The sequence below is a fragment of the Podarcis liolepis genome, assembly GCF_965112155.1.
Source record: "Podarcis liolepis genome assembly, chromosome: 7".
Classification (NCBI taxonomy): domain Eukaryota; kingdom Metazoa; phylum Chordata; class Lepidosauria; order Squamata; family Lacertidae; genus Podarcis; species Podarcis liolepis.
Window position 1 is genome coordinate 86,974,803 of NC_139561.1, and position 14,011 is coordinate 86,988,813.

Below are 14,011 nucleotides of genomic sequence, written 5' to 3' on the forward strand. Positions count from 1 at the left end.
CCAGTTTGTGGGGAGGGAACAGTCAAAAGAACTGGGGGTGCCTTTCACAAAAAAACAGAGCTTTCCTTGACCTTTCAGGGTCCAGGGTGGGGAATCAGGTGGAGTAGAGAGGTTCTGATCAAGGGCCAAGCTGTGTAATCCTCCTTGCCTGACGCTGGCTCCATCTTCCCTGTGCCCCACCATCAGCTGTCAGGTTATAATGGAGCCTGGGTTCTAGGGAGACTGTAGTGGAGCTCTGTGGCTGGGGAAAGGGAGAGAGAGAGAGAAAGCAGGAGAGAGAGAGAGCTGAGAAGGGGTTAAAGAGGAATCCAGCCTCTTGGCCTCGAACTCCATTCCTGGGGCCTTTAAATGGGCATGGGGTTGTTTGCGCCTGCGGCTGCTGCTGTAAGTCCCTGGCACAGAGGCATCCCAGGCTGGGCTGGGCTGGGCAGGAAGGGCAGGGTGTGGTCAGGAGACGGGGGGGGGGGCTTTTCTGGGGTAAACTGAGCCAGGGGAGGCGGAGGGAGAGACAGGACTTTGGAAGTTGGCTCAGGAGAGCAACTGCCAAAATTTGCGCAAGGTTTCTTTTTGCCGTGCGCAAAAGCGAAGGGAGACCCGGGTCTCGCAAGTTTGTGGGGCCTGGACGCTAGGGGGGGAAAGGTTGGGTGCGCTTGTGTGATTCAAGGGGAGAGCTGCTAGGGAGAGGGAGGGGGCGAGGGGTGTTTGTCCGTGTGAGAGAGTGGGGGCAGGGGAGGAGCGTGGGTGTGTTTTCGGACCACAGAAAAGGAGGAACGACGGTGCGCAAGGCAGCATAAAGGACGGGGACAGTGGCGTGCGCGAGGGACGAGAGCGCACAAGTCCGTGTGTGCCCGGCGAGAAAGACTGGCAGTTCGGACAGCCTGGGAGAGGAAAAAGTCTGGGAAAGTTTGTGCGGGGAGAAGGCTGAATGTGAGACAGAGAGAAAGAGTCACGCGCGTCTCCAGCAGCTGCCAGAAAGCTGCTCTCTCCATTCTGGACCACCCTGTGGACTTCTAGAAGCCGGGTTGATCGCCCAGGAAGGAGAAGACTGTGCCCCCCATGGGGCAGGGGGGTGCCCGCCTGGCATAGAGGACGCAAGCCAGGGCGGCTCCTGCCAGCCGTCCCTGGATGTGGCTGGAGACACGGCAGCCGCTGGGGTGCCCCCCGCCCCCGCCATGGCTGCCGAGGTGCGACTGAAGAAACTGGAGGAGCTGGTCCTCGACCGGAGCGCTGTGGGTCTGGAGACCTTGGTAGACCTTCTGCTCTGTGTGCACCACGAGCTAAGCACGTCGCCCCTGGCCCAGGAGAAATACATCATGGAGTTTTTACAGTGGGGTGAGTCTGCCAGATCCTTGCTGGAACCCTTCCTATCCAGGCTTGCAAATAGCCACTGGCCTGGTAGCCAGACCAGTGGCATAGCGTGGGTTGTCAGCACCCAGGGCAAGGCAAGTAATTTGCGCCCCCTAACCCGTGGATTTGCGCCCCCTAACCCTAACCCCCAGATGTCGCGCCCGGTGCGGCCGGCCCCCCCTGCACCCCCCCACGCTACGCCACTGAGCCAGACAGGGAAGCCTTTTCAAAGTAAAAGAAAAAAAGAGGGAGATAGTCTCCTTTTTCTGTTGTTGTGCCACAGCCAACCTCCTTAGAGCTAGTAAAAACGGGCTTGTGGCTTTTTTGGGGGACATATTAGATCAGCTTTCTTTACCTGTGCCCAGATCCCACAAGCTGCCCTTTAATACTGGAATCTGAGGCCCCTTTCTCTCTCTCCCAGTGACTATTTTACATTGCGCTTCCTGAATGTTCTCCTATAGTTGCCTTGTCTGTCTTTAGCAATGGTCTTTTGTAGGCTTTCCCCCTGTTGCTTGTCTCCAGCTAGAGTGATAGACTGCCTCTGTTCCTGGATGTTCCACTTAGCTATTATGGTCAATAGCCATCGATAGACCTCCACTCCTCAATGGGTTTGTTAAACCCCATAAAGTGATTCCATATTACTGTTCCGGTTTTGTGGAAGGGGGGAAACCGAGGCCCTGGAATCACACAATTTGCAGATTTGGCTACAAAACCAGTGTCTCCTATATTCTCGGCAGTGACACACCCACCCATGTCCATCTAAACTTGATTTGTTCTCTCACCGCCCTGCCCGATTTAGAAACCTGGTTAGCTTTTGCACACTCTGTGCTGTTTCCTTTCCCCGCCTCCCCCAAACGGATCTTTCCCCTGTGCCTTGGTTTCCCTCTTGTCTCTACAGCTTCCCTCCTCCTTTGTGGTGATCTCATCTTTGCTCCCTTGGGTTTGCCAGTGAGTAGAGCCACAGCTCATACTTTTAAGAACCTCCTGCAAGGAGTGGCCTCTGTATAGAGCTGTTATTGATACAGTGGTGACTCGCAAGACGAAAATAATCCGTTCCGCGAGTCTCTTCGTCTAGCGGTTTTTTCGTCTTGCGAAGCAACCCTATTAGCGGCTTAGCGCTATTAGCAGTTTAGCGGATTAGCGGCTATTAAAGGCTTAGCGGCTTAGCAGCTAAAAGGCTATTAGCGGCTTAGCGGCTTAGAAAAAGGGGGGAGCGGGAAAAAATCGGAACACTCGCAAGACGTTTTCGTCTTGCGAAGCAAGCCCATAGGGAAATTCGTCTTGCGAAGCAGCTCAAAAACGGAAAACCCTTTCGTCTAGCGAGTTTTCCGTCTTGCGAGGCATTCGTCTTGCGGGGCACCACTGTACTGTCCCCTCACTTCCCACCCTAGGCTGGTGGTCGTCCTGCCGTCCAGGACCTCGAAGCCTTGTGAATCAGGTCCAACAGGATAGCTCAGCTGGTTAGAGCTGATAATCCGAAGGTTGCAGTTTCGATCCCCCATTGGGACAGTCGCAAATTCCTGCGTTGCAGGGGTTGGACTAGATGACCCTCAGGGTCCCTTCCAACTCTGTTATTCTATGAAAACAGGCTAGCCCCTACCCCTGCTAGCGTACGTTAAAAAGAGTTGGAGTAGGATTTGGGAGTCAAGGGTTCACATCTCAACTTGGCCCAAGAAGCTTGTTGGGAAATATTGGCTAGTGTCTCTCTCTGGATGGATCTACACACAGGAAAAAAACCCCAGCTATAAATAAGTCATAAATTAAATTGTTACAACAAAAGGGGAAAAAACCCCTATGTAAAATCTCATAGAAAAGTTTCGTGCTCTACAGCACCATCTGGTGTTGCATGTTTATAATGCATTTAAAACACTGGTGTTTTTTTTACTATTGTAGCTGAGTCCTCTCAGCCTAGCCTACCTCACAAGGTAGTTTTGAGGATAAATTGAGAGCTATGTAAGCCAGTTTTAATTCCTTGGACGAAAGGCAGGATATAAATTTAAGAATACTGCCCCAGGCTCTTTAGGGAGGAATGCCAATTGAATGAGTAATATAAACGAAACCCAGTAATAAATGAAATAGCATGTTGAAGACCCCGAAAGGAAAAAAATTCGTTTGCGGTTGACAAGCTTTTCCTGGCTGGTTGCTTGCGGTTCCTTTCTTCCTCTCGTTGGTGGTGCTGGTGGGGTTGAGAAGTGCATTGATAAAAGATACATCAACAAATTGCACCCAGAAAGGCGTTTAGTTCCATTGCAGGGGGTTGGACTAGATGACCGTTTGAGTCCCTTCCAGCTGTACAGATTCTGTGATGGGAATCTCCTTTACACCAAACGGGGCATCTTCCCCCTGGGTGCCATCTGTACAGGGGTCCCTTTTAAAACATAATTTTTTTTGAAAAACCATTTAATCTATTGTGTAATGACACTTCTTCTTTGGCGATCCCTCATAGCCGATAAGATTGTCTTCCATAAACACGGTTTTAACAGTGAGTCCGTAAGTAACTGTGGAGGCCAATTCTGGACCCACACGTCCTTCCACAGTGGGGACATTGGTTTCCAAGCGGGAGTTGATCATGGTGTGGATTTGCCAAGCATGCCTTCCTCTTCACACGTTTCTCCCTTGCGTCCTGAGTTCGAGTGTCTTCAAGGCCCACGACACCTTTGGTAAAGGCTGTTCTCGGACTGGAGCACTCACAGGCCAGTGTTTCCCAGTTGTCAGTGTTTATACTACATTTTTTTTAGATCTGCCTTGAGATAGTCTCTAAACCTCTTTTGTTGACCACCAGCATTACCCGAATGAGGTGTGGAAGGCTGGATTTCTGCCTTTGATTTTTGTGGTTCCCCACACTCACGCCCAACGAAGGTGGCTTTTTCCCTTGCCTGGGAAGGCCAGAGCAGGCCTCAGGACCTGCTCATCATGTCCCTTGATTCTCATCAGCCCCACTGTGGCTGATGCCTGGAGGCACGATCTCTCAGAATCACAGATTTGGAGTTGGGAGTCGAAAGGGACCTCTCAGGGTCATCTAGTCCAGCCCGCCCCCGCAGTGCAGTTCTTCACTTTGAATTTCCCAGGTTTTTCACGCAGCGGGTGCTTGCGTCTCATGCTTATTGGCTCTTGGTTGGGTTGCTAGTCGCATTTTTAGAGAACGGGCAAATCCCCAGCTTGTTTCCCACCCCACATTTGGTGTTTCATTTAAGGCGCTTTAACCCCATGGCCAACTGCTTAGAGTTGCGTTTCAGCAGGAGCGGCAGAGAAGCTGCCCGCAGAAATAAATAAATATAGAAATAGAAGCATTCGAGAGAGCAGGGAATGCAAGGCGCTGAGCTCGCAGTCGAACACACCAAAAGCCCACACCGTATCCTGCGTACAGTTCACCTGCTGGGGATAAACCAAGATATTCCAGCTCCCTTTGCTCTGATCTGTTTGTTGTCTGAGTGCCGGCCGGCAGGCCTTGAACAGCTGTGAATAACGTACAGTAATGGGATTTTCGCCTTTCTTTCCTTTGAAGTGTACAGAAGCTGGGGATACGATGCTGTCGTCTTCTTCTTCTTTAAATAGAAGCAGGTTTTAATACCAGTCTTATTCAGGGTGACGTGCCTTTTTAGGGTTTAGTTCTGGAAATCGGGTCGGTTCCTGGTGGATATCAGCACCCTGCGAACTGTTGCAGCTGGAAGTTGCGGGGAACGCATTGGTGCGCCAAGAAGAAACCATGAACTGCCCTCACCCCTTCCTGTGGCCACTTCTGCCATGCGTGAATAAATTTGAAAGCGGTTAGTCAGTTCGGTGTAGCAGTTTGGGTATCAGACTAGGACCTGGGCCAGTCTTCTCTCAGACCGGCCTACCGCACAAGGTTGCAGTGGGGATTACTTGAGGAGGGGGAGATTTGTGTACATCACGCATTGAGCTCCTTGGAGAAAGAAATGTGGAATATCATGGCAAATAATGAATCTTCAGGGATCAATCTAAAAGTTATTGCAGTTCAAGCATGCCTGGAATTCAAGTGTTTTGATCCAGGCACCCCCCCCCCTTTCTGCTGAACCCAGGCGGGTAGAACTTACATGCAAAGGAGGTTCTAATTACTGAATAGCGAGAGAGGCACTTTGCACATGCCTAGGTGTCATCTTGCTCCTGTTTGGACAATTCCAGAGCGGAGCCCTGGCACTGAACCACGCCTGTGTATGTGTGCGCAGAACGGAGCCCTCAAAAGTCCTTGCTGACATTTTACAGACTCATAAAAAACCGTTTCAATAGCACGTGCCAGCAATCAGGAGTTCCCGGCTACATGTTTGTTTGTGTTTTGTGTTTTTTTCTAAAATAAGGGGCTCTAGTCTTTGGAACTGCAAAGGGAACTTCCTGGAAAACGGCGAGCCACCTTTGCAAAGAGGACTCTGGGCAGCGCGGTGGCCGTATTATTTGTTGTCCTTGTTCAGTTCTCTTGCAGTCTCTCGCAAGCTTTGTGTTAGCTTCAGCAGAAAGGGAGAGAGCGGACAAGGGAGGGTTGTGCCGGCTGTTCTGGCAGCTTCCTTTTCAACACCGCCGCCACAGCAAAGCACGCACGCCATCCCACCCCCTTGGCGGTGCACAGACTGCCTTTTGTGGACAAGATGGCATAGCCCTACCCCCTTTACCAGGGAGATCCGGCCGTGCGTGTTCCTGCGACGACCGGGGCTCGTGTGAGATGTTGCTTGGGCCGCGGAGACTTTGCAAAACGCCATAAAAGGCTGCATGCTATGGACATGCACTCTCCATGTGCCCGTTTGGCTCCCTCGCGTCGTCTTCCTCGCCTCCTCCTCCTTCTCTCCCCCCCCCTCTCCCTGCTCCCCACTCCAACACCATGCTATTGGGGGGGGGGGCGCTCATTTCCAGACCTAACACATGCTTGCAGTCTCTGCTCATTTCTGTGCCATTAATTTCCTATCGTCGTGAGAATGGCACCAAACGGAGAGGGGTAGCTCATGCTGCAGAAGACAGAATCGGGATGCAAAATGACCTTAACATGTGGGAGAACTGGGCCCACCCGAGCTAATAAAAGGAATTTCAGTAGAGACAAATGTAAGGTTTTGCACTTGGGCAGGAAGAACCAGATGTGCAAATATAAGACAAGGGACACTTGGCTTACTAGCAGTTCATGCGAAAAGGATTTAGGGGTCTTGGTGGACCACAAGCTTAACATGAGTCAACAGTGTGATGCAGCAGCAAAAAAAGCAAATGCTATTCTAGGCTGTGGCATCAACAGAAGTCTAGTGTCTAGAGATCAAGGGAAGTTATAAAGGTAAAGGACTCCTGACAGTTAAGTCTAGTCGCGGACAACTCTGGGGTTGCGGCGCTCATCTCGCTTTATTGGCCAAGGGAGCCGGCGTACAGCTTCCAGGTCATGTGGCCAGAATGACTAAGCTGTTTCTGGCGAACCAGAGCAGCGCACGGAAACGCCGTTTACCTTCCTGCTGGAGTGGTACCTATTTATCTACTTGCACTTGCTTTCAAACTGCTAGGTTGGCAGGAGCAGGGACCACAGGAGCTCACCCCATCATGGGGATTCGATCCGCCGGCCTTCCGATCGGCAAGCCCTAGGCTCTGTGATTTAGACCACAGCGCCACCCGCGTCCCACAAGGGAAGTAATAGTGCCACTCTATTCTGCCATGGCCAGACCACACCTGGAATACTGTGTCTGATTCTGGGCACCAAAATTTAAGAAGGATGTTGACAAGCTGGAAGGTGGGCAGTGGAGTGCAACCAAGATGATCAAGGTTCTGGAAACCAAGCCTGATGAGGAATGGTTGAGGGAATTGGGCATGCTTAGCCTGGAAAAGAGGAGACTGAGAGGAGATATGAGAGCCATCTTCACATACAGTGGTACCTCGGGTTAAGAACTTAATTCGTTCAGGAGGTCCGTTCTTAACCTGAAGCACCACTTTAGCTAATGGGGCCTCCCGCTGCCGCCACCATGCGATTTCTGTTCTCATCCTGAAGCAAAGTTCTCAACCCGAGGTACCATTTCTGGGTTAGCGGAGTCTGTAACCAGAAGCGTCTGTAACCTGAGGTACCACTGTATCTCAAGGACTGTCATATGGAAGAGGGAACAAGTTTGTTTTCTCCGGGTCTGGAGGGTAGGACTTGAACAAGAAAGGAGATTCTGGCTAAATATCAGGAAGAACTTTCTGACAGTAAGAGCTGTTTGATAGTAGGTCTCTGTCGAGAGGCGGTGGACCTTCCTTGCCGGTTTTTAAGCAGAGGTTGGATAGATTAGCCTGCTCGCCGACGAATTGATGCTTTTGAATTATGGTGCTGGAGGAGACTCTTGAGAGTCCCATGGACTGCAAGAAGATCAAACCGATCCATTCTTAAGGAAATCAGCCCTGAGTGCTCACTGGAAGGATAGATTCTGAAATCTGTCCAGGCAAGGACTCCCTGGGAAAGACCCTGATGTTGGGAAAGATGAGGGGCACAAGGAGAAGGGGACGACAGAGGACGAGATGGTTGGACAGTGTTCTGGAAGTTAAAGCTATGGATTTCCCAGTAGTGATATATGGAAGTGAAAGTTGGACCATAAAGAAGGCTGATCGCCGAAGAATTGATGCTTTTGAATTATGGTGGTGGAGGAGACTCCTGAGAGTCCCATGGACTGCAAGAAGATCAAACCTCTCCATTCTGAAGGAAATCAGCCCTGAGTGCTCACTGGAAGGACAGATCCTGAAGCTGAGGCTCCAATACTTTGGCCACCTCATGAGAAGAGAAGACTCCCTGGAAAAGACCCTGATGTTGGGAAAGACTTGAGGGCACAAGGAGAAGGGGACGACAGAGGATGAGGTGGTGGGACAGTGTTCTGGAAGCTACCAGCATGAGTCTGACCAAACTGCGGGAGGCAGTGGAAGACAGGAGTGCCTGGCGTGCTCTGGTCCAGGGGGTCACGAAGAGTCGGACACGACTAAACGACTAAACAACAAAACCAGGGAGCTTCCTTATATAGGTTACAGACGCTTCAGGTTACAGACGCTTCAGGTTACAGACTCTGCTAACCCAAAAATAGTACCTCGGTTTAAGAACTTTGCTTCAGGACGAGAACAGAAATCGTTCTCCTGTGGCAGCAGGAAGCCCCTTTAGCTAAAGTCTGTTTCAGGTTAAGAACAATTTCAGGTTAGGAACGGACCTCCGGAATGAATTAACTACTTAATCAGAGGTACCACTGTAACCGAGTCCTATTTGGGGAATACCGAATTCAGCCTCGACCACACTGACTGGTAGTAGCTCTCCAGTAGATGCCATGGGGGGGGGGATGAACCTGAGATTTGCATGCAAAAGACGATGCTCTAACCACTGAGCTATGGCCCTGCCCCAGGAAATGACCAACCCTGTAGGATACGGAAGGCCAGCAAGCTGCCTGTTATGTATGTGATTATATTTTTGCTGCCCTTGGTTGGGGGGGGGGAATTATTCGGATTTTCTGAAGCAGGATTAAAAGTTCGAGAAGGGTGGAAGGGTTTCTAAAAAAGCAAGAAGGTTAGTACAGTACAGTGATACCTCAGGTTACATACGCTTCAGGTTACAGACTCCGCTAACCCAGAAAAAGTGCTTCAGGTTAAGAACTTTGCTTCAGGATGAGAACAGAAATCGTGCTCTGGCGGTGTGGCGGCAGCAGGAGGCCCCATTAGCTAAAGTGATGCTTCAGGTTAAGAACAGTTTCAGGTTAAGAATGGACCTCCAGAACAAATTAAGTACTTAACCCGAGGTACCACTGTAGCATAATCCCAGTGCTTTTTTTTCTTAAAAAAATGTTTAGGGGTACTCTCATTTTGACTCAAGAAAATCACCATTTTATAGTTTGAACCGGGGGAAATAAATACAGTAAATGGACAGAAGTACAAGATTCAAAAAATGTTTAGGGGTATGCGTACCCCTGCGTCCTCCCAGGAAAAAAAGCACTGCGGAATCCTATGTATGTTTAGTAAGCCCCACAGATTTCAAGGCATGAATCTTTTGCCAAACGTCGGACGCAAAGCCACGACTCTGAGATTAAGAGTCGCAGGTGCTCTCTCTCTCTCTCTGAGGGACCTTTGGGTATATATTGTAGAACTGTAGAATCCATCAACCTTTGCTGCTAGGGGATCAGCTGCGGTTGTCGATTGGCAAAAAGCACTCTGCACGTGCTCTGGAGCACCCTCTCTGGCGGCGTTTCTGCAAAAACCCCGTGGCTGAGGCCCGGCACGGAAACGGTTTCTGAGTGCAAGCACCACCTTTGGGCTTCGGCAGGCTTTCGTCCTGGAAAAGTTTCCATGCACAGGAATTCCACAAACACACACACACACACACATACAAAAACCCTCTGTTCTCCCGTGCTAGTATGCAAGAGAGTCTCCGAGGGCCCTGCTTGGAATCTGAGAATTGCTGCAAGCCCAGATTCCCAACCCATCATCTCCTGCCCGAAATAGGAAGCCACCGAAAAGGGAGCAAAGCAGCTGGTTTCGGACAGAATCTGACAAATGCCCCAGGGCACCTTGGAAAGAAACATCTCTCTCTTTCTCACCCCCCCCACCGCCCTCCTAGATGGAGGGTTGGGGTTTGTTTTTTTGGGGGGGGCGTCTTTTTTTTAACTACCCCAAAATATCAAGCCATCGGATCTGTTGTGTGTGCAGCTTTCCACTGTAGGAGACAGAGCGAGGCCTTGATAGGTCGCAGCTAACAGATTCAGACACTGCATCCACCTATCCAATACTCTGGGGGCTGCTCAGCTGTTTGTGTGAAACTACTCTTGCAGTTTCCCGTTGGAACTCCCTGCCTCTTGATTTCAGGTCGGGCTCTTTCACCTTTCTCTTTTTGGGCACCTGGAAAAACCACTTTGCTTTGGACCAGATGTTTAAAAAGTCAATGCAAGTTTCCATCTGTTTATAGTCCGTTGTTATTTTGGCTTTTCGAACATCTCACGCTATAATAATAATAATAATAATAATAATAATAGTAATAATAAATTTTATTTATATCCCGCCCTCCCCAGCCGAAGCCGGGCTCAGGGCGGCTAACAACAATAAAACAGTACAAAAGTACAACACTCTAAAATCATTCATTATAAAATTAATTAATTCAAGCCACTGGCAACCATTGGGCCAGAGCTCCGCGAAGATTGCCGAGGGAGGGAGTCAGGCTGTGCCCTGGCCAAAGGCCTGGTGGAACAGCTCTGTCTTGCAGGCCCTGCGGAAAGATGTCAAGTCCCGCTATTGCTGCTAGTTCTTCCAATTGATAATTTTATTGTTTTTGTAAACCTGCCTTGAGGTTTTTTGGTTTTATTTTGGTTTTACAGCCAAGCAGCGTATAATAATAATAATAATAATAATAATAATAATAATAATAATAATAATAATAAAATTTATTATTTATACCCTGCCCATCTGGCTGAGTTTCCTCAGCCACTCTGGGCGGCTCCCAATCAAGTGTTAAAAACAGTACAGCGTTAAATATTAAAAACTTCCCTGAACAGGGCTGCCTTCAGATGTCTTTTAAAGAGAAGATAGCTGCTTATTTCCTTCACATTTGAAGGGAGGGCATTTCACAGGGTGGGTGCCACTACCGAGAAGGCCCTCTGTCTGGTTCCCTGTAACCTCACTTCTCGCAGTGAGGGAACCGCCAGAAGGCCCTCGGCGCTATACATTTTATGGAAGAAAATACAAATAAACAAAGCATCCCAGGCTCAGTCTGGGCCTGAGATAAGAATCCCTGTCTAGAAACTTGGAGAGCAGCTGCCAGTCAGTGCAGGCAATGCTGAGCCAAATAGACCAGTGGTCTGATTTCACCCATTCCCCCCCCCCATGACCCATTGCCAACCTGGTGCCCTCTGGGTTCTCAAAGCTGACCATGGCTCAATTCCAGGGTGTGATTCCTGGCATCTATAGCCATGCAGGATCTTGGGTAACAGGCAACAGGAAAGACCTGTACATGGGACTGCGTGGAAAGCTGCTGTCGGTCAGAGTCTGTAATCCTGGGCTAGATGAATAATAGACTCATAGAACTGTAGTGTTGGAAGAGACCACAAGGGTCATTTGGCCAAACACACAGCAGTGCAGGAATCATAGGTAATTGTTGTCTAGTCATGTCCAACTCTTCGTGACCCCCTGGACCAGAGCACGCCAGGCACTCCTGTCTCCCACTGCCTCCCGCAGTTTGGTCAAACTCATGCTGGTAGCTTCGAGAACACTGTCCAACCATCTTGCCTCTGTCGTCCCCTTCTCCTTGTGCCCTCCATCTTTCCCAACATCAGGGTCTTTTCCAGGGAGTCTTCTCTTCTCCTGAGGTGGCCAAAGTCTTGGAGCCTCAGCTTCAGGATCTGTCCTTCCAGTGAGCACTCAGGGCTGATTTCCCTAAGAATGGATAGGTTTGATCTTCTTGCAGTCCATGGGACTCTCAAGAGTCTCCTCCAGCACCTAATTCAAAAGCATCAATTCCGAGGACTGCAAACTTTCATTGGTTGATCAGTACAATAAATTGATTGGCCTTTTAAACTGCATAGACAGACGTGGTGCCCCAGGTCATTAATTTCAACATCAACAGAAATATAGTGTCCGGATCCAGGGAAGGAATAGTGCCACTGTATTCTGCCTTGGTCAGAGCACACTTGGAATACTATGTCCCGTTCTGGACGCCACAATCTAAGAAGGATATTGACAAGCTGGAAGGTGCGCAGAGAAGGGCGACCAAGATGATCAAGGGTCTGGAAACCAAACCTTACGAAAAACAGTGGAGGAACTTGGGTCCTTTTAGCCTGGGAAAGAGGAGACCGGGAGGAAATATGACAGCCGTCTTCAAATATCTTGAGGGCTGTCACATGGGAAATGGAACAAGTTTGCTTGTGTGTGGTGTAGAGCCAGTGTGGTGTAGTGGTTAAGAGCGGTAGTCTCGTAATCTGGTGAACCGGGTTCGATTCCCTGCTCCTCCACATGCAGCTGCTGGGTGACCTTGGGCCAGTCACACTTCTCTGAAGTCTCTCAGCCCCACTCACCTCACAGAGTGTTTGTTGTGGGGGAGGAAGGGAAAGGAGAATGTCAGCCACTTTGAGACTCCTTAAAGGGAGTGAAAGGCGGGATATCAAATCCAAACTCTTCTTCCTCTTCTTCTTCTTCTTTCTCCTGCTTGGGAGGGTAGGACTCGAACCCAAGGCTTTAGGCTACAAGAAAGCATAACTTTCTGTTTTTTTTATATATACAAATATTTTATTAAGTTTTAACAATAAAAGAAAATTCAAGAAAAATACAAAAACAAGGAGAATACAAAGTCACAAAATACAGTACAAAAATACAAACAACGAAAGAAAAAAGAAAAAAGATAAAAACTCATATAATGACAAAAGAACAAAAATTCCCTCTTTCTTAATTTCTCATCTTCAATTAACTTATTTTCCCGACTTCCTCACGTCTCCCGTTCTTGTATCCCTTTTAAAAATTAATTCAGCAAATTCATATCCTATTAGTTTATCTGTTATTGATCCAATCTTAAATTTTACTTTGTTGCTAGAACCCCTGCAGTTCATTTCAATGTCATCAACATTTAAAATTTTACAATATTTCTGCAAATAAATTTTAAATTTCCTCCAATCTTCCTCCACCGACTCAAGAAAGCATAACTTTCTGACAGCAAGAGCCGTTCGACAGGGAAATGGACTCCCTCAGGAGGTTGTGGACTCCCCTTCCTTGGTGGTTACATATATATGTGTGTGTGTGTGTAATTAGATTTTTAACATACCATTTTTAACAATTATTAAACATACTTTTATATCTTATACAATTTTTTTTGACTTCCATCAATCATATCTGAAAATTTTCCACTCTTATCACTTAATTGACATTTCTTACTTTCACTATAGGCACGCGGGTGGCGCTGTGGGTTAAACCACAGAGTCTAGGGCTTGCTGATCAGAAGGTCGGCGGTTTGAATCCCGCGACGGGGTGAGCTCCCGTTGCTCGGTCCCTGCTCCTGCCAACCTAGCAGTTCGAAAGCACCTCAAAGTGCAAGTAGATAAATAGATACCACTCCGGTGGGAAGGTAAACGGCGTTTCTGTGCGCTGCTCTGGTTCTCCAGAAGCGGCTTAGTCATGCTGGCCACATGACCCAGAAGCTGTACGCCGGCTCCCTCGGCCAGTAAAGCGAGATGAGCACCACAACCCCAGAGTCGGTCACAACTGGACCTAATGGTCAGGGGTCCCTTTACCTTTACCTTTTTACTTTCACTATTACATTTAAATATCATAACTAATATCTCTCTTCTTTGCAATATTTCATATATTTCTCCTTAGCGTAATTTGTTCATTACAGTTGCTCTTCAAGTAATTTGTATATTTCTTCCAATCTTCTGTAAATACCTGGTCCCGCAGGTTTCGAATCCTTCCTGTCGTTTTATCCAGTTCTGTGTAGTCCATTCATTTTGTCTGCCATTCTTCTTTCGTTGGTATTCCTTGGTGGTTTCTAAGCAGAGATTGGACGGCCACCTGTCATGGATGCTTTAGCTGAGATTCCCGCATTGCAGGGGGTTGGACTAGATGACCCTCGGGGTCCCTTCCACGAATCCATGATTTTTTGAAGTAAATTAATCCTGGGCCATTTGTTCTCAAAGGAGGCTTTCCCCCCCACCCCCAACGTCACTGGGCAAGGTTGGCTTGGCAGGAGGAGATGCCAGTTGCGCCCTGG

At 48.7% G+C, this 14,011-nt stretch overlaps 1 protein-coding gene across 10 annotated transcripts in view; it reads left to right on the forward strand.

Moving 5' to 3' along the window:
* The first annotated feature begins 403 nt into the window (after positions 1-403).
* The window catches only part of DMPK (DM1 protein kinase), a 53,973-nt gene continuing 40,365 nt past the window's right edge, over positions 404-14,011 (forward strand). For 5 of the 10 annotated variants that reach the window (XM_083515858.1, XM_083515854.1, XM_083515860.1 and 2 more), the window contains exon 1: positions 405-1,332. In XM_083515858.1, the coding sequence (XP_083371984.1) occupies positions 1,173-1,332 (160 nt within the window). In that variant the 5' untranslated portion in view covers positions 405-1,172. Of the gene's footprint in view, positions 1,333-14,011 lie in introns of all 10 variants that reach the window. The other 5 variants (XM_083515861.1, XM_083515862.1, XM_083515863.1 and 2 more) reach the window with 3 other exon arrangements.